Source organism: Cryptomeria japonica, chromosome 3 (assembly GCF_030272615.1).
Source record: "Cryptomeria japonica chromosome 3, Sugi_1.0, whole genome shotgun sequence".
In the NCBI taxonomy this organism is placed as follows: domain Eukaryota; kingdom Viridiplantae; phylum Streptophyta; class Pinopsida; order Cupressales; family Cupressaceae; genus Cryptomeria; species Cryptomeria japonica.
Window position 1 is genome coordinate 940903192 of NC_081407.1, and position 26742 is coordinate 940929933.

At 36.9% G+C, this 26742-nt stretch overlaps 1 protein-coding gene across 2 annotated transcripts in view; it reads left to right on the forward strand.

Annotated features, from left to right (window-relative positions):
• LOC131072946 (uncharacterized) overlaps nucleotides 1–26177 on the forward strand; it is a 125112-nt gene extending 98935 nt beyond the window's left edge. Inside the window, exons 5-9 of one of the 2 annotated variants that reach the window (XM_058009254.2) lie at nucleotides 24683–24768; nucleotides 25232–25291; nucleotides 25429–25541; nucleotides 25718–25747; nucleotides 25857–26177. In XM_058009254.2, coding sequence (XP_057865237.1) covers nucleotides 24683–24768; nucleotides 25232–25291; nucleotides 25429–25541; nucleotides 25718–25747; nucleotides 25857–25916 — 349 coding nt within the window. In that variant the 3' untranslated portion in view covers nucleotides 25917–26177. The remainder of the gene's footprint in view (nucleotides 1–24682; nucleotides 24769–25231; nucleotides 25292–25428; nucleotides 25542–25717; nucleotides 25748–25856) is intronic. The other variant, XM_058009255.2, reaches the window with a different exon arrangement.
• The last annotated feature ends 565 nt before the right edge of the window (nucleotides 26178–26742 follow it).

Genomic DNA, 26742 nt, shown 5'->3' on the forward strand with positions numbered 1-26742 from the left:
ATGCTATGTTTTGAATGATCCCAGCCATTGGGGTGGTGTTTTCAGAGGCATTTTCAGACCAAAGAGGGTATATTCAGATTTTAATTTAAAAAAATCAGACCTGATACATCATTTTCTGAGCATAAACAAGTGTGTTCAGACCTAGACAATACTTTTTGGGCTTCAAATACTTCATTTTCTGAGCATTCGCAGGGTGTCCTCAGACTTATTTGTTGTGATCAGACTTGCATTGAGTCTAAAGATCAGGTTTACAAGGAGGCGATATGCCTCATTTCAATCAAAATTCATTTCATTTTCAGAATTTGTGTTCCTTATCATTGAAATTTCTGATTTTGAACCTATAAATGTGACAAAATCTTTGAAAATCAGAACTTGGGAAATTCTTAAAATAAGTTATTAGAGATATTTTCTACCATGGTATTAACTTCCGGCTTCGTATAGGTGCCATGTCTAAGGCGGGGATATCGGTAAGGAAGAACCAATTGAAGATCATACAAAAGGGCTACTATCTGGAGTGTTGTGACCTAATCAAACATCACCCCATCGCAAATGGGGACCCCCTACATTTTAGGCCCTCTCGTTTTTTTTGGTTTTGGTTTTTGGGTCTTTTTGCAACGATCTCGTCAGTCCTCTGAGTTTGCAAATGTTTGGGGGTTGATCAAGTTTGTAGCTCGTTTGAGCAATTTTGGCTAAGTCTAGAGCTTGTTTTGTTCGTATTAGGGTTTTGCCCTTCAGACTTGGATTTGAGGCCTTTCCTTTAAGGTTTTGGAAACACTGAAGGTTGCATTGGAATCAGGGCCCTTTAAGGAACCTACACGTGTCCTTTAGGGTTTTGGAAAAACTGAAGGTTGCATTGGAATCAGGACCCTTTAAGGAAACTTCACAAGAAATTTGAGTGAATTCTGAGCAACTTTCTATTTTTAGAAAGTTTCTATTTTTTAGGGATTTCACTGCCTCCTGGATTGGTCTAATATTGCCAAAAGTCAAACTTAATATTTTTAGCAGTTTCTATTTTTAGTAAGTTTCTATTTTTAGTGTCCTCGCGTCCTGTTTTGCCTTGATCCTAACATTTCGAAACACTTTCTATTTTGGGAAAGTTTATTTGTGGCAGGTTCTTCGCAAGCGGAGATTGAAGACTAAGCATTCTTAAACATTTCTAAATCCGGAAGCTTCAAAAAGAAGGCAAAATGGATCATAAGTGGCTAAGTATGAATGCCCATTCTAGAAGTAGGAAGCATTGAAAATAGTCTGGCACAAAATCACCTCAATTCCAAATATGGCATCTTGAATCTGGAAAATGGTAAAAAATTGACTAAGTATGGACAAAAATCCAAGCAACAATCCTTGCCAAGGCAGAAGTGTGCAAGTATGGTCAAGAAAATCCAAGATTCCTTGGCATGATGGATTTGGCACCCTAGTCTAGAGTTAGGCGCTAAAATGAGGATGCCGCTAAAATGAGGATGCCAAGGAAGGTTGGCAAAGTTGAAATTTCCATCACCCATGTGTTTTAGCCCCCAAAAGGAAAAGCGCTCAAGATTCCTCCACACCAATTTTTCCACCATCATGCCTAAACAACAACCAAGGTGGTTATAGGGCGCTAAATGAAGGAGGTCATGGAAAAGGTTAAAGACTTCAAAATTCCTCCACTTGGGTGTTTTAGCGCCCAAGTCAAGAGTCGGGCGCTAATCCCAAGGTGCCAGGGAAAAGTTCAAAATTTCAAAATTCCTTCTCTGCAAGCAAATGGCGCTCAAGACAAGTATGGAGCGCTGAATAGGGGGTGCCAAGGAAAGTCAACCAATGGTGGAATTCCTCCATAAAGGCCAAATGGCGCCCAAGGTAAAAGCAAACTGCTAAATGAAGGTGAGCATGGAAAAATTAAAAAACTAAAGATTCCTCCATGTTGGTGTTTTAGTGCCCAAGTCAAGAGATGGGCGCTAGGAAGGGGGTTTCATGGAAAGCAAAATTTTTTGAAAATTCCTCCTCTATAGAGAATCAACGCCCAAGGAGATGCTATGGTGCTAATTTCAAGGTGTCATGGAATTCAATGATAAATCAAAATTCCTCCACAAGTGAATTCCACGCCCAAGTTTGAAAAGTAAACTCCAAGGCAAGGAAAATTCAATGTCAAGGATGAATTGAGCAAAAAAAATCCCCCTGAGACAAATTTTGAAAAATCCATTTTCGGGCATAAAAAATCATCCAAATTTCAAAATAATGATAGATTTGGATTCGTGAGAGAATTTTCTCTCTCCTGGACCTTGGAACCCTAATATGGAAAAATCCCTAAAAAGTAGGAGATATGCAAAATTGATGGAAAAGCTTCCTTGGAACAAGGAAAATTCAAAACTTCAAAGAAAACTCTTCCTAAATTAAATTTTCTCTCTCCAGATGAAGTTTTCTCTCTCCAAGAGTTTCTCACCAAGTGGATGGATGGTAAAAATCTCAAGTAAATATTTCAAATATCCCTCCAGAATTGCAAAATGGAAAGATTGGTGAGTTGGCAACACAAAAAGAAGAATATTCCAAATTATGACGCATGACTCAAGGAGTTAATAAAAAATTCCATTTTGAAACTCAATGATAATGGTAGGTCTCGTTTGCATGGCTTGTTGAAGAGGAAAGTATGATGCATCATTAAGATAATTGCCAAAGTTGGTCTTTTGCCAACTTAGCAAGCTAGTGAGAGAATTCTATTTAAACATGCAAACACAATTCATTTCTCACGTGCGAATTTGGAGAGAGCTAAAGTTGGAGAGAAGTAGCAAAGTCAGGCTTGAAGAGTTTCTTGTTCCTTTCCAGATGTTTTGAAGAAATGGCAAAATCAAGCAAAGCAACGGCTATTTCTAGGCAGGCACAGATTAAAAACAAGATGAAGGGATTCCTTCCAGAGTCTAAAATTGTGTCCTAGTGGAAGGAGATTAGCGACACGAATCTTGGAACTTTCAACTTGGCTGCTTTCTGGATCATAATGTTTGGAACGGTTGGACATGCTCCATCACCCGTTGCTACCAGAATCATCAAGAGTGAAATTGTTGCAGTGACCGGTTTCCCTCCATCTATCTAGTGTCTGGAATTAATCTTGGAATGCGCAAAGTACTACAATCCGGAAAGGAGGGCAATTTTGCATCAGGCAGATGGCTTCTTGCCAACCTCACTCTGGAAGCTATTGCAGAAACATTCAGAATTCCATCACATCATTCCATGATCTACAAGACTAAGGATGGAGCCAAGGAAGTATATGATGCAAGCCTTGATAGGTGCACTAAAATGATCAACAAGAGCTGGATGCAGAGGCCAAGAACTCACATTTCTAAGATGCCCAAGCATCTCACTATTTTTGAATTCAAGCAGGAGTATGTGGACTTATTGATGATGTTGAGCAGAATTATGGGGTGTTTGCATGCCATCGATTTTAAAACATGGATGTTCTTCATTGGTGAAGTTATGAATGCAAAAGAAGTGAAGTTCCATATTATCTTTCTTGCAAGTGTTTCTTAGAGAGCTTAATCGAATTTGATTTGTAGTCATTGTGCTGCAAGTATTGGAGGTTAATATAAATTAGAGTAAATATTCTCTTGGAAAGAGTTGTAAGTCTTTGTGCTCACACTTATCCTTGAAAGAGAGATTAGAAATAGATTTTATGATAAGAAATAGTTTTGAGTCTTTGAGCTCATACTAGTTCTTACTGTTTTGTGTAGAAGAGAATAAGATATTTCAGACTTTGTGCTGCTATAATTTGTTCTTGATATCATCAACATAGAAAAGGGTAGATAGGACTTCACATATTCAAGTCTTTGAGCTTGATATTACTGTATTGTCCTGAAGGAAGTGATGGAAGTCTTTGATCTTTCAGGAAACTTCATTTCCTTTCTCTCATCTTATTTCAAAAGGTTGTCATTGCTGTTTTAAATTAACTTGCTATCACTTTTCTATGAAGAGAAAAGGATATTGGCTTTCTTGAAGAAAGAAGAAAGACTGTTGTCTCATCCCGTTTAGTTTTAGATTAGATATAGATAGGGGGAGCCTTCCCTTAATTAGGAGAGTTTTACTCACACACTGTGGTTGAAACCACAATTTTGTATATTTCCCCAAGTGTACGAAATTTTCAACCAACATTGGGTGAATTAGTGAAGAATGATGCATTTGATGCATTTTGAATACCATTTGTAATAGATTGAAATTAATTGTATATGGTCATCATGGGTATTTATTGTGGATTCCCACCTTGTTGCATCATGTGTGGGGAATCTTTTAGGGGAAAACCCTAATTAGGGTTTTTACATGTAGCCAAGACATGAAGCCTATATAAAGGGGTGACCCCTCGCATTTGTAAAGGGAGGAGAGATTGCTTTTCGAGATTGTTGCGATAAGTTTTGAAACAATTAACTTAATACATTGTTCAATTTGATGGTGTATACTTGTGTTGTTTTATGACTTGCATGGTCTCACTCTCTTCACTTAGATTAGATTTGCTTTCAAGTTGTTAGATGGACGGGATTGATGAGATTGTTTATAGTGCGAACCCTTGCTTATGCCTTTCTTTAGTAGCTAATTGTTACTAACTTTGTAAGGTTAGTCTGAGCCTTTTATATGTGTGAACTTAACTTCAATCATCGGGTGGATATTGTTCTATGATGGTGTCCATTGGTGATATGAAAAACTCCTACACAACCTTTGAAGATTGCATCGCCTTTGTGTAGTTGTCTTCTAGTGGCGAAGCAAAGTGTGGTTGGATCCACTTGAGCAATCCCTGTCTCCTTCTTCTTAGATTTAGATTAGATTAGAATAGCATTTCTAAACCCTTCCCATTTACTTTCCGCATATTTTAAGTCAAAAAATCCTAAAAACGAGCTTTTTATTGCTAAATCATTTGCAAGTAAATTCCTTGAAAGTTGCAAAATTGTTTAATCTTCTTCAAGTGTGCGTAAGTCCCCTTGGATTACCAGTTTATCACATCAGCCAACTAAGTCACATCCGTTGCATATAGGAAGCTTGGAGTCGATTGTTTGAATTTCCTGCAATCTTAGCATACAATCGCACTTTGATCAAGAGAGAGTGAAGTGACTGTTAGGCAACTTTATTCTATGTTCGACGCTGTCATAAAAAACACGTCAACACGGAGTCGTAGATATCATCCCGATGGAAGAAGGTTGGAGACATGAACATGGAGTACCTGGACATGAAGCAGATGAGGCGGAGAATGTTTCGAATAAAGAATCATCTTCCTTCCACCTTGTCGGCTAATATCATGAAGAGTGGAATTTACCACGCAACTGACTTTCTGTCGTCCATTCAGTGCAGTGAGAGCTTGTAATTGGGTGCACAAAGCATTATGATCCGTTAACCAGAATGATTAAATCACCTAAGGGGACGGTGCTTGCGTACTTAGCTGAGGAATCAATTAGGGAAAGTGTTTGCAATCCCTAGATGGACGGACATGCAAGAGATAATCAAGGAAGAGTCCCAAGCAAAATTTGACAAAAGAGTAGAATCATGTATCATAATTATTAACAATGAGTGGGTCCTTGAGACAAGGCGTCACCACTCCAAGCTACCCAAGAGGCTCTTAAGTTTGGATTTCAACGAGGAGTACAGTGACTTAATATTTTTGCTCAAATGAGTCGTGGGAGCACCTCAAGGGGTGCTATTTGAGAACTGGATGTACTATTTTATTGAAGAGAGATCAAAGGGAACGGTGATCAATTGGGCGAAAATCATAAGTGATAACCTTGACATCCAGTTCAAAGGTTTGGAGAAGACGAGGGCATTCAATATGACTTCCTATCTTGTATACATACTTGCTAGATATGTTGTGTACAAAGGATTGATACACAAGGGCGAAGTCAGGAATGGACTAGGACAGTTTAGAGTTAATGAGTGCTATCCACAAGTCCATTTGCACGAGATTGAACATTACAGAAGGGTGAACGATGCCTTCAACATGTACATCACTAGACTGTTGCAAGGCAAGATACACAAACGGTTGTCTAAGGAGGCAACTACACTTATTGAGAAGTACAGATCATGGTATATCTAGTTTCCTACCTTTACATACATAAGGATTTAGTGCTTTACATCAAAACCATATAAGCTTCCTAGGTATTCGACAGACAAAATGGTTTTACTTGAGGTAGTGAGACAACTTTTGGGGTATGATTCTCTCCAAAAGGCTAAGTACAGAATAGGGATGACTTTTCCTATTGCATTAGGAAAGATGGTGGAGGTATGCAACAATGCAACTGCAACAGACACAGTTAGTCAAGAGTTGGAATTTTACCATCTTGGAACCTATAATAGTAGGGATCGATTCAATCCATTTCAGAATTGTAAAGATTAAAGGAGGTAAGTTCATACACAAAATCGACATCGACGACTATTGGGCTAATCTCATGGATGAGTTTGCAGTAAGAAGGAAGATGCGGTCTTGTATGTTAGTAAACTTCATGAGGAAGTGTAATCTCTTCTGCATTCCAGATCAAGTGCAGGATGATGGTGAGCACATTCATCTGTAGAATGTAAATGAGAAAGACAAGCCTATCATGTTGACTAGTTGGACGTGTTGAGATGTTTTCACACCGCCCCATTGCAAATGGGGACCCCCTACTTTTTAGGTCATCTTGGTCTTTTGGCTTTTGTTTGTTGGTTCTTTTCGTGATAGTCTCGTTAGTCCTCTCGGTTTGCAAGTGTTTGGGGGTCAATTTGATAAGTCTACAAGTCGTTTGAGTAAATCTGGCTAAGTTTGGAGCCCGTTTTGTCTATTTTAGGGTTTCATCCTTCAAACTTGGATTTGAGGCCTTTCCTCTAGGGTTTTTGAAAAATTGAATATTGCATTGGAATCGAGACCCTTCAAAGAACCTACATGTGAAATTTGAGTGAATTTTGAGCAATTAGAAAGTTCCTATTTTTTAGGGATTTCACTGCCCCAGATTGGTTTAATTTTGCCAAAAATCAAACTCACTATTTTTAGTAAGTGCTTTCCTGACCTGTTTTTGCTTTGATCCTAACATTTTGAAACACTTAATATTTTTGGAAAGTCTATTTTTGGCAGGTTCTTCCAGGCTGACACTGAAGACTAAACATTCCTAAAGAATCATCTAAATCCGTAAAGTTGGAAAAGCAGGCTAAGTGATAAAAAAGTGGCTTATGGATGCCCATTCTAGAAGTGGAAAGCATTGAAAATCTTCTAATTCTAGCTCAAAGCACTTCAATTCCAAATGGGACACCTTGAAAATAGTCAAAGAAGTAAAAATCCATCGCCAGAGCATTGCATCCAAATACATGGGGATGCCAAATTTATGTGCTTGAAGAATTCCTCCACAAAACACCTTGCAGGTGCATGAAATGGCGCCCAAGGAGAAGCTGGAGCACTCAAGGAAGGGGGTATTGGAAGGCACATCAAAATCACACCTTCTTGCAGGTGCATGAAATGGCGCCCAAGGAGAAGCTGGAGCGCTCAAGGAAGGGGGTACTGGAAGGCACATCAAAATCACACCCTTCTTGGAGGTGCATGAAATGGCGCCCAAGGAAAAGCTGGAGCACTCAAGGAAGGGGGTACTGGAAGGCACATCAAATCACACCTTCTTGCAGGTGCATGAAATGGCGCTCAAGGAGAAGCTGGAGCGCTCAAGGAAGGGGCTATGTAAGGCACATCAAACAACACACCTTCCTACAAGTGGGTCTTCTAGCACCCAAGTGCATAGATGGGGGCCAAATTGGGGGGTGCTAGAAGGTTGCCAAGGCACGCACCTTCCTGCCAGTTAGTGATTTAGTGCCCAAGTTAGGTGATGAGCACCAAAGTAAGGATGTCATGGAAGGTTGCCAAAATGATGAATTCATCCTCCTTAGTGATTTAGCACCCAAGTCAGGAGTCAAGTGCCAAATGAAGGGTGCCAAATGGAAGGTGCTATGGAATATTGAAAAACTTGAAAATTTCCTCCATGATGGCAATCTAGCGCCTAAGTATGTGGAGTGGCGCCAAAACAAGGAAGGGAAAGAATTTCCTTGCAAAGGAGAATTCCTTCACAACATGAATTCCATGCCCAGGATGAATTGAAGGTAAAAAAAATTCTAAGGCAAGGAAGGAATCAAGGATGAATTGAACAAGAAAATTCCCCCCGAATTTTTTTTTGCAAAATCCCATTTTAGGGATCAAAATTCATCTGAATTACAAAATTTCTTCAGATTTGGCTAAGTGAGAGAATTTTCTTTCTCCTGGACCCTGGAACTCAAAATTGAAAAAATTCCTAAAAAATAGATGTTTAAAATTGATGAAAAATCTCCTCCAGCATAGGGCAAATTCAAAATTTCAAGAAAATTCTTCCCGGGTAAAGTTTTCTCTCTTCGGGAGTTTTTCTCTAAGGGTTTCTTGTCAAGTGGTAGTCGGGTGAACACATCTTGAATCAATGGAGCATCTTTTTGCATGCAGCCGTCACATTTAAGACATTATGGCTGATTCCTTTTGCATGCAGCTGTTGCATGTGGAGATGATGGTGCATTTATGACATAATGGGGCGATTTTTGCGTGGAGGAATATCCAATGCATTTTGAGCAAATTTAGTGAAGTGGTGCATTTATTGCATTCTGGTTACCAATTGTAATAGGTTTGAATTAATTGTATATGGGCATAATGTACATTTATTGTTGATTCCCATCTTGTTGCATCATGTGTGGGGAATCTTTTAGGTAAAAACCCTAATTAGGGTTTTGCATGTAGCCAAGTCATGAAGCCTATATAAAGGGGTAACCCCCCTCATTTGTAAGGTAGGGAGATTTGTATGAAATTGTTGCGATACGTTTTTGAGATAATAACAGTGAAACATTGTTCTCTGATGGTGTCCACTTAAGTTATTTTTCAAAACTTGGATGGTTTCACCTTCCTCACTTAGAGTAGAAGTAGAGTAGTACTTTGATTTCAACGGAGAATGTAATGTTGTTTGATGAATTCTATGGTTCATACTTTTTGCATCTTGTTGATTATAAGTTGCAGTGTAAAGTTAGCCTAAACCCCCAAATTTGTGCTAAGTTCAATTGCAAATAGTTGTTTGGATTGCATCGTGTTGGGTATTCAAATGCACTTTCTCTATGTGAAAATCCTTCAACATCCTCAAAAGATTGCACCGGTTCTTGCGAAGTTGTAGTTAATCTTGGCGAAGCAGAATTTGGTTTATTTGGAATTCGTCCACTAGAGAACCATCTATTGATATCATTGCCCTTAGGAATAGATTTAGATCCTTCTAAACCCTTTCCTCTTTAATTTCAGTCCATTCTAGTTCAGTTCATTTGAAGCAGAAGCATCACATAATTGCCATATCCGATGATGAAGTTTCATCCACAACAAAGAAGTGAAAGAATGATTCAAGCGTAAGTCCCCTTGGATTACTAGCATATTACATCAAGCCAATTGAGTCACATCCATTGCATAATTGGAACCTTGGAGTCAATTGTTTGAACTTATCGCAATCTTAGCATACAATTGAACTTTGATCAAGAGAGAGTAAAGTGACTGTTGGGCAACTTTATTCTGTGTTAGACGTTGTCATAAAAACACATTAATAGGACACAACCTAAGTTGGTAGATTTGAATGTTTTAATGAGAGAAGTGAATGATTACTCCAGGGAATGGGTAGACAAGTATGTTAATGAGTTGAGAAAATCTAAGATAACCTTTACCTATGAGAAGCGGAGGAATTAGGAGTACTCTCTCAATGATGATGAAAGGACAATCAGTAATGTAAGAATACACAATGACGAGGGGAGCCAAGCTCCCAAGAGAAGGAAAGGTATGACTGGAGAATCACAAGCCAGAGGTAAGGAGATTGCTAGCTAGAATTCAAGGCAATAGAAACACAAGTCTAACACTCCTCAATCTACCATGAGCTCCTCATCTGTGAAGGAGAATGATATGATAGAGAAGGACGATGAGTCCAGTTAGGGGTCCAACACGGAAATCCTACTAGAGAATAACCAAGACTTGCATGCTACATCATAGTCAACACCACATGATGATGATGAAGAATTGCTAGGATTTCCCACAGTTCAGCTGGAGGTTGACTTGGGCAACAATGTGGTGGATTTGACTAAGGATACGGATATGGATGATGATGTTATTTCAGCCTTAAGAGGACTTGACTAGGACTTGCGCCTCAAAGATGGGATGGTAATTTCTACTATTCCCGACTAGTTGTTGAGGAGCATGGAGAAGAAGAAAATAATAGAGGTACAACCCGTAGAAGATATTGATGATTTCCTAGCCAGGGTTGGCAAGGAAAAGGAGCAGAAGAAAGCAAAGATGTTCTCTAGGATTACTAGAGATGATACAGGAGCACGCACTGCACAAGTGGTTGTCCCGATGGGTGATAAGACTAGAGATGTGGTTACTCCTATGGATTATCGGGTTACCACAATTGACCTTGGAGCTACTACGAAGAAGGAAGAGTTCCAGGAGCTAGATGATATAGTCAAGGCGATTGAGGTACGATTGGATAGGACCATTGAGAAGAAAGAAATGCTCAAGAGTGAGAACAAGAGACCCAAAGGTTATATTAAAGGGATGAATTTCCAAAGGCGTGAGGATCTTGCTTTTGTCTCACCTATTGCTATTGATTGTGGATCCCCTTTTAACCATGAGGCGATGAGGAATACATATTGGGAGTTTGAAAAATGGATTGAAGATGTTTCGAAGCAAGCGGATGATTTCCTAGCTCAGTTTGTCCAAGCATTTGACAAGACAACAATGCTTATATTTAGGATGAAGGAATTGAAGGGAATTTGGGAAGATTTCCAACCGGTGCAGGAGAAGACTATTCCTCACCTCAAAGTGTTGAAGTAGATTCCTATGTCCACATTGATCCAAGAGGGAGTTGTTTAGGCAGGCGATGTTTATGATTTCCATGGTTGGTATTGTTCTTTGGCCATGCGAAAGATTGCGTATGATCATGCTGTTGGTATTTTGGTATGGTTTTGTCATTGATGTCAACACCTATTGAATACACCTACTTTGGAGATCCAGCAACATTCACTGGCAAGCAGTAATCTGTGCAACAGTTACTGGTATATGGTTAACCGGCAGGATATAATGTTCACCGGTACCTGGAATGACATGGAAGACACTTGGTAATATCGAAGACATCATGTGGACACTTTATTTTGAAGAAATAATCATTGGTATATTCATATTTGTATATTTACTTTTACCGGCAAATAGGTCCAGGTTATCTAGGGTTACACTGACAGGTTTATCTTTTCCAGGTCAGCATGGCACGTTATGGAGATGATTTATTATTGTTGTAAATGCATTAAGCCGGATATTATATTATTTGTAAAATGTTTTTATTGTAATATCTTGTAGAGCCGACCTACTAAAATTGGTCTTAGGGTATGGTATAAATGTAAGATCTTATTTGTAAGATCAAGTGTGGAATGCGAAAAAGATTTGAGTAAAGGTATATGCGAGATCAAGCAGAGGCATACACAAAGACATCATTTGAAGGTGAAGTTAGGTTTTTGTAGAAACATATCAGCATTACACCGGTACTGAATCCAGCATATGAAGATGCTATTTTGAGCAGTACATTCTTATTGGATTTAACCATCCAACTGTAGTCAGTGTGACTCCCATTTGTGATTGAGCAGTGAGCTCTAGGCAGTTGGCCTTTCTGCATGTGCAGACCCCTCTTTGTACACTTACTATCTGCAGTAGTATCATCTGATTGTGGGTAAGGTTTCCCACCGTGGTTTTTCCCCTTACAGGGTTTCCACATACAAATATTGGTGTCATGAGTTGTGGATGAGTTTATGTTTATGTTTCATGCATTAAATATTACCGGTATAGCAATTTACTGTTAACACTGTCTACCGGCATACTTAACTGGTTTACCGGTATTAAGCATTAAGTTGGTTAATAAGTTTTTGGTTTGAATTATTATACAACTGATTCACCCCCCCCTCCTCTCAGTTGTATCCGAGACCTAACAATTGGTATCAGAGCTTAGTCCTCTTTTGCAGAAGTTTAACAACTTGAGGAGATCCAATGACTACTAATTATTTCAGGAAGGACAGTCCTAAACTTGATGGAACCAACTATGGGATATGGAAGATCAAAATGGAGACACATCTGAATTGCATCGGTAAAGACATCTGGGAAGTTACTAAGAATGGTTATATTGCTGCTGTAGCTGGTCAGACTGCTCCAACTACCTTAGCCAAAGATGAAGAAAATGACTGCAAAGCAAGAGAAGCACTCTTGAGCGCATTATCCGATCAACAAATCATGGGATTATCTGATAGGTCTATTGATAAAGCTATTTGGGATCATTTGGAAACACTGAATGAAGGAGATTCCACAATCAAAATTGCAAAACTTGAAAGCTTCCGAGTCAGGTATGAACATCTGAAAATGGAAGAAGATGAAAGGATTTCTGCTTTTATGGAAAGAATAAATGAAATTGTTTTAGGTATCAAATGTTGTGGAGGAACCTTGAGTGAGGATGAAATTGTTTCAAAAATCTTAAGAGGTTTGCCACCGGCATATAAAATGAAGGTTACTGCTATAAATGAGTTGAGAACAATGCCTAATACATCAGTAACTAGGGATACATTGATTGGAAAACTTTCCGCTTTTGAAATTGAGGAATTTGGTCCTGTTGCTACTATAAAGACTGATTTGGCTTTTAAAGCATCAACATCATCTGCTCCATCATTTGACAAATCAGACTGGAGAGCCTTTTATGCAAAAGAACTTGAAGAAACCAGAAAGGAGAATGAAGAGCTTGAACTTGAAGCACTATTTGCAAGGAAAATGCCAAAAGGTCCAATTGGAAGTAAGTATGAAGGTAAAGCACCCTTTAAATGTTTTAACTGCAATAAGATTGGTCATATGGCTTCAAGATGCCCTGATAGACATACTAGACTAAGAGAAGAAGCTAGAAGAACATACAAGCCTAATCCTGAATATCAGAGATACAGATTTAAGAAGAACAAAGATAAATTTTGTTACATTTCGGATGAAGGTGTGACTGATGATTCTGATGAGGATCCAGCAGACAATGGATGGGTTTTTGTTGCCATAACAGAAGATCAACCGGCACCTATTGCTCAATCGGTAGAACAAGCCCTAGCAGCTAAAGTTGAATCAAAGGATGAATGGATTATTGACTCAGGATGCTCACATCACATGACTGGAGACAAAGGTAAATTCTTGAACTTTCAAGAATACAATGGAGGTTTAGTAAGATTTGGAGATGACAAAGCTTGTTCAATCAAAGGTAAGGGTTCAATATCTCTTGATGGTAAACATAACATTGACAATGTCTACTATGTTGAAGGATTAAAACATAATCTTCTAAGTGTTGGTCAATTAGTTGAGAAGGGTTTTCAGTTACAATTTAAAAATGGAAAATGCAAAATCATGAATAGAACTGGTTTGGAAATTGCAATCGGTAATCAGACTAGAGGTAATATCTTTCATTTGAATAACAGTGAAAAGGCATGCTTAATTGCACATATAGATGAAAGTTGGTTATGACATAAAAGACTATGTCATGTAAAGTTTGATTGCATGGTAAAAATCAGTACTTCTAAGGTAGTTAGAGATCTACTTAAAATTGGGAAACCTCAGAATACAATTTGCAAGGAATGTCAATTTGGAAACAAGTTAGAGCTAGTTTCAAAAGTATTCCAGAAAAATCCAATAATGCTCTTGATTAAATTCACACTGATTTATGTGGTCCAGCTAGAACTAAAAGCTTACAAGGTGATAGATATTTCATGCTAATTATTGATGATTATTCTAGAATGTGTTGGGTTACTTTTCTCAGAGAAAAATCAGAGGCACTTGGGAAGTTCAAACTATACAAAGCAATGGTTGAAAATGAAACCGGTAAGAAAATCAAATGTTTAAGATTAGATCAAGGAGGAGAATTCACATCTAAAGATTTTAATACATTCTGTGAAGTGAATGGAATCAAAAGACAGTTATCAGCACTTCGGACACCACAACAGAATGGAGTTGTTGAAAGGAAAAACAAAACTATCTTGGATGCAGCAAGAAGTATGTTATCAGAAGCAAATCTACCACGTGTATTGGAGAGAGGCAGTAAGCACTGCTGTCTATACATTCAATAAAGTTCACATCAAAGGTGAAACCGGTAAGACCCCTCATGAACTATGGTTTGGTAATATTCCTACTCTTAAGTATCTCAGAATTTTTGGAAGTAGATGTTATATTAGAAGAGATGAGTATATTGGCAAATTCGATCCTAGAAGTGATGAAGGAATATTTCTTGGTTATTCATCTAAGAGCAAGGCATATAGATGTTTTAATAAAAGATTGCAGAAAATTGTTGAGAGTACAAATGTAAAGATTGATGAACAATTCAGAGGAACTTCAAGGTATATAGACTCTGAATCGGCAACATACCGGTACAAAATGAAGATCCAGTTACCCCGGTATCATTAGAGGATTCCACAGTAATTGAAGAACAACAGTAAACTAAGACACCCCGGTATGTAAGACTGAATCATTCTGAAGATCAGATAATTGGAAACAAATTTAAAGGAGTTATGACAAGAGGAAGATTGGCAAATGAAGAGGTATGTCTTATTTCTCAAATTGAACCATTATCTATCAATGAGGCATGTGAAGATAAATTTTGGATTAAAGCTATGGAAGAAGAATTAGGACAAATTGAGAAAAATAATACTTGGACATTAGTTCCCTGGCCTAAAGATAAAAATGTAATTGGAACCAAATGGGTATTTAGAAACAAACTTAATGAAGATGGTAAGGTTGTCAGAAATAAAGCAAGACTAGTGTGTAAGGGATATTCTCAGAAAGAAGGAGTTGATTACAATGAAACCTTTGCACCGGTAGCCAAAATTGAGGCAGTTAGATTATTCTTGGCCTTTGCAGCTCACAAGGATTACAGAGTTTATCAAATAGATATTAAATGTGCATTTTGGAATGGAGATCTTGAAGAGGAAGTTTATATTGAACAACTTGATGGATTTTCTTTGACAGATGACAATGATATGGTTTGCAGGTTAAGAAAAGCTCTGTATGGATTAAAACAAGCCCCAAGAGCTTGGTATGCAAGATTGGATAAGTATCTTTTAAAGATTGGTTTTACTAAAGGAAATGCAGATAGCAATTTATATTACAAAGTAACTAATGATGACATCTTGATTATTGAAGTATTTGTTGATGATATAATCTTTGGAGGAGAAGATGGACTATGTAAAGAATTTTCTCTTGAAATGCAGCAAGAATTTGAAATGTCTATGATTGGAGAAATAAAATTCTTTTTAGGATTACAGATTTTACAGACTGATAAAGGTATATTTTTGAGTCAATCTAAGTACTTGAAAGAACTACTAAAGAAATTTGAGATGGAGAACTCTAAACCGATAAGCACACCTATGATTACAAATGACAAATTATCTCAAAGGGATGAATCTACATCTGTTAATCCAACTAGATACAAATCTATGATAGGAGGTTTACTCTATTTGACACAAACCAGACCTGATATTATGAATGCAGTATGTATAGTTTCTAGATTTCAGAGTAATCCTAGGGAAAATCATGAATCAGCATTGAAAAGGATTTTCCGGTACTTACAAGGCACAACAAATCTTGGATTATGGTATCCTAAAGATGAAAATTTTGATCTATGTGCATATACAGATGCAAATTGGGCAGGAGATGTGGATGATAGAAAAAGCACCATTGGAGGAGCATTCTTTCTTGGAAAGAGATTAGTTTCTTGGTTGAGTAAGAAACAGAGTTGTACATCTTTATCAACAACAGAATCAGAATATGTTGCAGCAGCAACAAACTGTACACAGGTACTTTGGCTTAAGCAAATGTTGAAAGACATAAAGGTAGAATGCAAGGAACCTATTACTATATACTGTGATAACACTGCAGCAATTGATATATCTAAAAATCCGGTATTACATTCTAAAACAAAACATGTTTCTATCAAACTGAATTTTCTAAGGGAAAAAGTTGAAGAAAAAGAGATAAAACTGGTTTATATGAATACTAAAGAACAACTTGCAGATATTTTCACAAAACCTTTGCCTAAGGAGACTTTTGAGTATCTCAGAGATCAGCTTAGAGTCATACCACCACCGGTAGAGACTTAGACAGTTGATGATTGTCATCAACCGGCAGAATTAAATGGACAAATCTTTTATCCCGGTATTTGATGAGGAGGCTACTTCTCAGGGGGAGTAGTTGGTATATTGAATTGGTTGGTATTTTGTATGAACTTGACCTTTTGTGACTTTGGCATTTGATGTCAAAGGGGGAGAGATATCTATGGAAAAACACATTATCTTTTTGGTAAGAAAAAGAGATTTTAAGGGAGAGATTTTGAAAAACACATTTAAAGAAAATTGGCATGAGAAATTGGTATTGTTACTCCCAGGGAGAGAAATGAAGATTGTTGGTTTTTGTATTTGGCATTTCTGTTTTGGCACTTTGATGGTTTTTCCATCTTGTGTTGCCATCAATGCCAAAGGGGGAGATTGTTGGTATTTTGGTATGGTTTTGTCATTGATGTCAACACCTACTTTGGAGATCCAACAACATTCACCGGCAAGCAGTAATCTGTGCAACAGTTACTGGTATATGGTTAACCGGCAGGATATAATGTTCACCGGTACCTGGAATGACATGGAAGACACTTGGTAATATCGAAGACATCATGTGGACACTTTATTTTGAAGAAATAATCATTGGTATATTCATATTTGTATATTTGCTTTTATCGGCAAATAGGTCCAGGTTATCCAGGGTTACACCAACAGGTTTATCTTTTCCAGATCAGCATGGCATGCTATGGAGATGATTTATTATTGTTGTAAATGCATTAAGCCGACATGTTTAATCGGTTATTGCATCGGATATTATATTATTTGTAAAATGTTTTTATTGTAATATCTTGTAGAGTCGACGTACTAAAATTGGTCTTAGGGTATGGTATAAATGTAAGATCTTATTTGTAAGATCAAGTGTGGAATGCGAAAAAGATTTGAGAAAAGTTATATGCGAGATCAAGCAGAGGCATACACGAAGACGTCATTTGAAAGTAAAGTTAGGTTTTTGTAGAAGCATATCAGCATTACACCGGTACTGAATCCAGCATATGAAGATGCTATTTTGAGCAGTACATTCTTATTGGATTTAACCATCCAACTGTAGTCAATGTGACTCCCATTTGTGATTGAGCAGTGAGCTCTAGGCTGTTGGCCTTTCTGCATGTGCAGACCCCTCTTTGTACACTTACTATCTGCAGTAGTATCATCTAATTGTGGGTAAGGTTTCCCACCGTGGTTTTTCCCCTTACAGGGTTTCCACATACAAATATTGGTGTCATGAGTTGTGGATGAGTTTATGTTTATGTTTCATGCATTAAATATTACCGGTATAGCAATTTACTGTTAACACTGTCTACTGACATACTTAACTGGTTTACCAGTATTAAGCATTAAGTTGGTTAATAAGTTTTTGGTTTGAATTTATTATACAACTGATTCACCCCCCCCCCCTCTCAGTTGTATCCGGGACCTAACACATGCAAAGCAAGAATGTGTGGGGATGGAAGGATCCATCAAAGAGATACAATCCAAGATCCTTACATCCATTGAAGAATTATTGGGACTAGATGTCCATGCTTCCAGCAGTTTGAACTTTGAAGAATTGAAGGAAAAGATGAAATTTATTTACTAAAATTAGTTGGAATCTTTGAAGAAGAATCAACTAAATGACTTGATTTCCCTTGTGAATCACATCAACAACTTGCAGAAGCTTATGCTGGATTGGGAGAGCATTTTTTATGCTTGCTCAAATGCCTTGCATTTGATCGATTTGCAGCAGGAAGGTCTACCGAGTGTTACAATTGAGGAATTCAACTCAGTCTTGGCTAGATTCGTTGAGTATGCAGCTAGAGAGAGGGATGCTGGCCGAAATCTTCTAGAAGATTCCCTACTTGATGACTAGGCATCATTCCATTGAACCTCCTTTTTTGATTCCACTTGTTGATGTAAACCCTAATTAGGGCAACGTTGGCATGATCTTGGCCTTTGATTCAAAATGAATCTTGGCCATTCATTTCATTTGAGACTCTATATAAACCCATTTGCCTCTCATTTGTAAGGGAGATTTTTTGAGAATTGTCGTCTACATGCTGCAAGTTTGAATATAATCATTGAAGTTTGATGATTTTGTTTAGATTTTGTATGGATTTGTGGTTCTCATTGCCTCCAAATTTAGATTAGAATTTGTTTTAAGTATTTTAGATTGGATGAAAGAAGCATTGAATTCATTTAATCCATACCACTAGCTTTTTGCTGATTGTAAGTTTGCCTTGTGTGGTCAATTGGATTTGAATTGAACTTAACTTCAATTATTGCACGTCCATTGGTATGCATTGCCTTGATGGTAATAATTTGAACATCTATAAATTTACCTTAGATGATTGCACTAAGCTTGTGTTGAATTGTTCTTTGATGGTGAAACCTTGCCTAGTTGAATTTCATTGAATCATTCATTACTTCTTGCATTCTAGGTTAGATAGTCTTAGAATAGAATTTCTAAACCCTAATCCCTTTTGCATTTTATTTTAAAATCTTTGTTAGAATAGATCGAGAGCTAGAATTGCAAAATCATTCAAAATAATTGGCAAACCCATGTCCATTCATGTTAACCTTGAATCATTTAAAACAATTACAGCAAATCATATCAAGCCATTGAGTTACCCACATGTCAAGAACTGGCCATAGAAACCTTGTAATTGTCTTAGTTGATCAGATATTTAGCATCTGAGGTGGTTTTGTTCAAGAGAGGGTAAATTACTTTGGTATTTTATTCTGTGTTCGATTGTGCCTAAAAACACCATCAACAGAGTTAGGCCTTCAATTCTGTCCCTAAATGCCTGGAATGAGCTTGAAAAGGTCTTCAACTATTGCTAAATTTTCTCCATTGCTTGGATAGCACATAAATCTCTCTCTAGATGCCCTCTACCTGCCCTAAATCAGCCCCATGCTTAATGTCTCCAAATTGATTTTCCAACCTCCCAAAAATATAGGACATGTGCTCTTTCCTTCTTGTTTTTAAAGTTGTGAAAGTCTTGGGGTCGGATATAACAGATTTTGAGTCATAAAGTGCCCTCTAACTGCCTCAAACTGAATAATAATGGCCTCAAACTGTGCCTTACATGTGTACCCAATTACCAAGTATACTCTCCCATGCCAAAATGAAACCTAGAAGCCCAAAATTCCCCTCTTTTCTGCTCTTTGTATCTGCTGTCCATAATCTTCATTGTACTGATCCTGTATAATGCTCATCAAGCTGCTCATTGTCTTACCATATTTCATGAACTGTCACATTATAGTAGTCTCATAATGACTGTCTTTTGATAGTGCTCGTATCACTGCATCTGTGTTCTATTGCAACATGTCTTGGCATGTGCCTTCACTGTGTCTTGACCTATTGTGTGAATGCTACTGTTTCAAATCCTTCTTACTGTTCTGATCATTATTTTCATTCTAACTCTGCTTTTTGACTTGATAACAGCAACCTTGCTTGTCCGATTTTGAGAGTGTTCCGAACCATCATGATCAGGTTTCTAGGGACTGTCATAGATTGCTCATTTGGGTTTATTGAACTATGATATTTTCATCTCATTGTTTACTGTCCTTTATGACTATTCTATGACTTCCCCTTGATAGTCTACATTTGTCACTTGAGATTCTGTCATACTTGTCTTGACACCTTATTGTTTTGTAGCAGACCTTTGCTATCCCTTCTTGTCTCGAGGCCTACTAGGACTGTCTTCTTCACTTTCATATGCTGTATTTGTTGCAAAAATACTGTTACTCCTATTTCTCTCTCAAAATTGTTCTTTCAATCATTTACCTAATGCTGCTTTTGGATTTTTATTGTCCTATTCATGGCTTTGCATTCATTTCATGTTCTTCTTGGATAAAGAGTTGAAATCGTCAAACCCATTACACTCTCTCACACAGTTAAAGGGGAAATACACTCCAATCCTATAACACTGTCTTGTATTGACCATCCTTTGATCATTTCCTTTCTTTCCTTCAAATAGACTGCAGCTATAAGCTTTATTACCTCTTCCATTTTAGACTCACTCGTTGTTCCTTGACTGCTATAAAACAGCCCCATGCAATCTTACATGAGTTTCAAATATGCCTACTAGGACCGTCTTCTTCACTTTCATATGCTGTATTTCTTGCAAAAATACTGTTACTCCTATTTCTCTCTCAAAATTGTTCTTTCAATCATTTACCTAATGCTGCTTTTGGATTTTTATTGTCCTATTCATGGCTTTGCATTCATTTCATGTTCTTCTTGGATAAAGAGTTGAAATCATCAAACCCATTACACTCTCTCACACAGTTAAAGGGGAAATACACTCCAATCCTATAACACTGTCTTGTATTGACCATCCTTTGATCATTTCCTTTCTTTCCTTCAAATAGACTGCAGCTATAAGCTTTATTACCTCTTCCATTTTAGACTCATTCATTGTTCCTTGACTGCTATAAAACAGTCCCACGAAATCTTACATGAGTTTCAAATATTGGGTTTGGAAAAGATGATCTCATGACATTCTGAGGTGGGACAATAGGCTCACGTGACATATGAAGACACTGTGCAAACCTCACATGTTCTATAGTATCCTCTAACCATTCTATTGTGCTCTTGGGTCGCTAACCATTTTGAAGGATTTTTCTATGTGACCTTACACTCCTTTTGGCTGTGAATATCATATGAGTTGCATCTGCCATTAGGACTGTCAACATTTCATCTTTTGACCTGCTCATTTATGGTTTAATCTTCATGTTTGCAGTCCTCTTTGTATGCTCACCATCATTCTAAATTGCAACCTCCAAGGACTGCCCTTGTTACTCTAGAAATCTGCCTCCTATCATCTCTGTCATTGCCTTTTCATGATATAGGTCTACAACTCCTTGCTTGCCATATTGTTATTTCTTCGTCTTTGGGATGTGAATCATTGATGTGACTGTCATATCTTTTGGATTATTTAACTCCATAGTCTTAACCATTGTTTTAAGTTCTTGTCCTATCACTTGTTTACAAGGAAAATGTCACAATGGAATCTCTGCCTCTTTACAAGAATGCCAATAAACTAGCCAAGGTCTTTGATGTTCAAGCAAATATTACTGAGCCACTGTAGCACTGGATGTCTCCTCTCATATATTATATTATGCTCCTCACAATACATGGCAATTCACATCAATATCACATATAGGATAGTAACATACTGCCCTTCTTGTCTTTGTCATTCAACAACTTTCAAGCCTATCCATGAATTCCTTTTGCTGCTCGTTATACTTTTAGTGTCCTTATTTAAGCAATGAGTGACTGTCATATACAACCTCATTGTTATGAGCTTTACTTACAGGTTCCCTCGAAGGTAAAGTGAAAACAAATAAATGACTGTGACTGCATTGTCAGCATTTCATGGTTGCTACCCCTTTCTTCCATTTGTGGACTGCTGAGATTAATTTGTTTGTTGCAGTAATTGCTATATTCACTTTCTCATTATCTAACCATGCCTGATTCATGACCTCTGTGCACCATCCACTAATCTTCACAAGAGTTCCCTTTGTTATCTTCTCATAACCTACTACTATTTTCATTGATTGTCTTCATATCTTTTGTCCTTTTTCCACACAGCTCTGTCTTCAACTTTTTGCTTTGGATTGATTTCAGTTATGGCTTCAAAGATTAGTTTGATTCTGGACACTTGGCATTTGCATACGTTCAGGCTTGTAGCACTTTCATTATCAGGATCCACTGTTATCTTCTGAAAGCATAGTGATATTTTCACCTTTCACAGTGCTGCTCATATTGTCTATTATGACTTCATGTCCCTTTCCAAATGCTTTAATATGTCTATTTAATCCTTGATCTCAATCTTACTGATCATTATCATTGTCATCTCATGACATTGGCTTTTCTCATAGCTTGTGCAAAAGATTTCTCACATGCTGGAAATTTCAACCGAAAAACGTTTCTTACACAGGGACTGAGACAAAAAGACTGACTCATGACCAACTACAACATAAACAAGGTATATTCCTTTGACATTTTTAAGTTCCCACAAAACACAGTTCATCCCTAGCATTCATTATCTTCACAAAACACTTACAGGTGTTCCCTTACATGTTTAACATCGAGTACATGTATATGACATCGATGCAAAGATTTTAGGGATTATTTCACGTACCCGTCAAACCATGAGATAAACCTCTTCTTCAGGCATCTTCAAACTTCATAGAGCATCTACATCTGTTAACACCATTCGGCATTCTTGGCTCACGAAAGTAAAAAAAAACTACAACACGTTAGCCTAAAGAACCCAAAGTTTTAGCTCAAAAGCCCTAACTTGGCTCAATCAATATTGAAAAACATGACCTAATACTTGATTCACTGTTGAATACCTCTTCCCTCCAAAAGCTAGTATGGTAAAATGGACATTGCACAACGTGGGCAAAACAACACCTATGCTTTGATACCTTAAAGGCTTTGACATAGTCAAAGAAATCAATGGATGCAAAGATTAAAATATGATAAAACATTTCATCCTATTCTCCTCTTAGAAAAACTAAGTTGCCAATGAAAACTAAAACTTGTTGATCATGAAAATTGGTTAACAGTACCTTTTCAAGGTACTAATAAGACATATTTTTTTTATTATTGTTCTTTTTTAATTCTCCTTTCAACTCTTTGGGTCCCACCCATTATAAAATATCTCTAATATAAATATTGTATGTTTTATTGTTTTGTTATTAGTATTACTATTACGTGTATATTTATGTGTCTGTTTTTTTATATTTTTTTTAGGTCATATTTTTTTAATGTTATAAATTACTTCCTTTTCCCTATTAATAACACATTATTCATTATTGTCAATATGAAATTTGTTAATAATACGGATTTTAATTCTTATTTAATTTAGATAAATAACTAAATAATTATGCCACTTTAATTACACTTCCTAATATGAATTGCAATCCTACTACGTGTTTGTGTGTGTGGGTTCTCACCCAAATTGCCCTTGGATAGCTTGACTCCTCTTCTCGGTGATTCTCTCTCTCTCTCTCTTCCGTGAGAGTACATAACTGTCCCATCACACTCCAACATTAGGAATAAAAATAGTTCATCTCATATGAAAAGATAAAAAAAATGATTATCTACAATATTACCATTTCTATATCATTTCAATTCACATAATTTATTTATACATTCATAGATCAATTTGTAACTGACATAGCTACCACATTTTCAATATCATTAAAACGATTACGCAACAACTACATAAAGATCCAAATAAGCAAACATACAAGGATATTATTACAAATATATAGGGCCAAATGTTATGATGATTAGGTTTCATATCCAATAAGCATTTATACAAATTAGGGCACAAAATTTAGAGCCGGGTCACAGTTAGGGTTGTGACACAACCTGCTATGATTTCAGCTTACCTTTTTGGCTTTTTGTATGAACCTTTCACTGTCATTACATTCCTTTCTTACTTTCACAATAGGCCTTGAAATTACTGGTCCTTAATATCACTGCTTTTACCCTCTCGGTCCCTTTATCCTTTGTCATCCTCATCTGACCGTCCACACTTTTTCTCTCTGTCAATCTCAACTGCATCGTCACTGTTGGATTTTCTTATAGGTTTCTAGAACAGGTTTTGGGGATTATAATGTTTAACAATTCTTATGAAGAGCTTTAAATCTTCAAGGCTACAAAATAAATTGACAGTCTTTACATAAAACATACCTTTTTCAGATTTGAAAGACTGAAAATGACTTAAAAGAGATTTAAATATTTTAGATGAGGATAACCAAGCTTGACAGCAGAGCTACAGGTGTAAAGCACATGCCACTTAGAGCCTGCATATTAGGGGCTTTGAACGCATGGGGAGGGTGTAAATATGTTTCTGAAACCTCTATCTCCTCATGCAACGTGCCATTCCCTTTAAAAATTAATCTGCAATGTGCCCAATCTTCTGTTTCTTTCTTGTAACGTGGATCATCACTGGAGCAACATGTTCTTCATGCCAAGCTGGGGAAAGACTTTTTATGTAAATAACTTAAAAACCCAAATACTGTTCATGCTACGTGAGGGGAATTTGACATTTGACATTTTAAATAGGCAACAAGACAATCATTTTTCCCTCTTCTCTTTTTTCAAGCATTGAACATAGACAAAATTAAAGTTTACTCCTTTCCCTCTTCTCTTTTCTCAAGGCTTTATCAAACCAGCGTATTAGAAAACATGATTTTAAATCCCGAAGGACCTATGATTAGAGTTTTACTTTGCAAAACTTTCTGACATCTCTTGGAAAACCATTTAGGCCAATTTGACAAAAATGTCAACAGTTATGAAAGCATGCCTGAAAAACATTGTTTATGTCTAAAAAATGAGACTTGATGTCATGCTTAATATGTTGAATTGACAATGTTAGACCTTGAGGTTTGGTTGAACCTCGTTACTTTGGTTGACACTATTTCTTTTTTATTAGACCTTGAGGTTTGGTTGAATCTTGTTACTATGGTTAACACTGTATCTTTGTGGTGGAGTGGGTTTATACATATTTTGTTTTCAACACAGGATTTGTGCTGATGAGGGGATTCTACTACGAGAAGTTGCACCCTCTTGGTCAAATCGTCAATTATGGAAAGAAGCTTTCATTTCAAGTAAGTTCTTGAGACAAAAATTCTGGCAAATTTATAAAAAAGGATTGATGTCCACTACCGTGAAACAGAGAGAGGATTTTTTATCTGCTAACGATGCTTTTGGCGGCACCTCCTTGATCATAAATAACGCTTAATGAGCTATCTTGTATTCTAGTTTCCACTATATTACTTTCTTTGCTTTGCATACTTTTTATTTTTATTTTTGAATGTAACAATGACGTAAATTTACAAACAGAAATACATGTACACCTTAGCCATGCATGTATGCAGTTTGTACAAAAGCATCCCATATAATAGTTTTGGAGTTAATTTTGAAAACAGTTTTTGTCCCATTTTTGTATACTGTAGTTCCATAAAATAGAACCGAAGGACTTGTGTTACTACATATTTTTTGCAATACATCTTGGAGACACAGTGGATAGTGCTCAAATCAAATCCTCAAATTGTGGCAATGCTTGCCTAGGCATAGTTGTGGAGTCTTCATCTTTAAGTCATCAGATACAGTGGTTACTTCTAGAGTCAGGTACATAGTAGCCTTTAGTGATTCTAGTCAATCCTTTTATTATTTTTTAACATACATTATCTTTCACTTTATGTTTCCAATTAGAGGATAAGGGTGTCTGGCTACGATTTATCTTCCCCTTGGTTGTTTCTTTGCAGATAGTGTGAGATTGGTGCAACATGTTGAGTCAATTCAAGCACCCTATTCATGGAGTCAACTACTTCATGCTGAAAGTTGGAAAGATGTCTCATGGAAAGCTATACACTTGGAGGTATACAGAAAGTTCCTTAAGAGTTGTTATTCTAGGTATATGTATGCTTATGTGTATCATGTGTTGTGAAGGATTATGAGTATATTGTCAGACATCGTGCTAGTTTCTTGTCAAAATAAATGTTTCATGACAGAAATGTAATGTGTGATATTGGTTTTCGTGATGATTTGCAACAGGGTCCTGGAATTGTTACTCAAAAAATACAGGTGTGCAATAAATGGCTCGGCTTTACTATAGATGGAAAGAATTTCACTCATTTTGTATCAGTTTTTTTTAATCTGTGCTAAAGGAATAGTTTATATATCTTGCTTGCAGAAACTTGTACTAGAACATGCAATGTCGGAAGGTTATCAATTTAGAGATGTGGTGAAGTAGAGTTGCATGATGAATTGCATCCAGAAACAGATTGGATTTTATTCATTTGGCTGGCCGCTTGAGAACTTATGATGTGTCACTTATATAGATTGAAGAAGAGGCTTAAATCTCTGAGGATGATAATGGTAGGCTTATTGTGTGCTCTTAAATGAAGTAGAAGCAGCATCATCGCTGCAGTGTGTATTTTTAGATCAAGATTTGTGATGATACATCCAGATTGTTAGTGAGAACATATATCAATTTATGGGGATTGTTATTAAACCGACAGGTGCGTTTGACTGTTTTTTCAATTGTTTCACCTGTTAAGAGTTACATAGAAGCTATTTCTTCCAATTTCTTCCACATTGTCAACGGGATTCTCTTACATTCTACAAGACATTGTGTCTTTGTTTTTCGTATTGTTAGAAACATAATAACCAAAAGTCTACACAAAAGAAGGTTCCAGTTGTGAATATAAATTTTGTTGAGGCAGGTGTATATCCATTTGAAATTATTTAAAATGTAAATTGATATCCATTTTCATAGTGTAGGGAAATAAAACTACCCTACATAAATATCGAGGGTAAGTAAACAAAAACAAGCAATAATAAACTAGGTTTTGCACCCTGAAGTGCAATAGGCATGCTGATAGGGACTCATTAGTTAAGGCCCCTTCCCGTTAGATCGAAATAGATTAAAACATTCTGTCAATTCAAATTTGTACCTTGAACATATTTAGTGTTCAATGCAATAGAAATATCAATTAAAACATTCTATCATTTCAATTTTGTAGTGTGACTGTGAACACAGCAAGCAATTCAACGTAGTATTATATAGAGCATAGCAT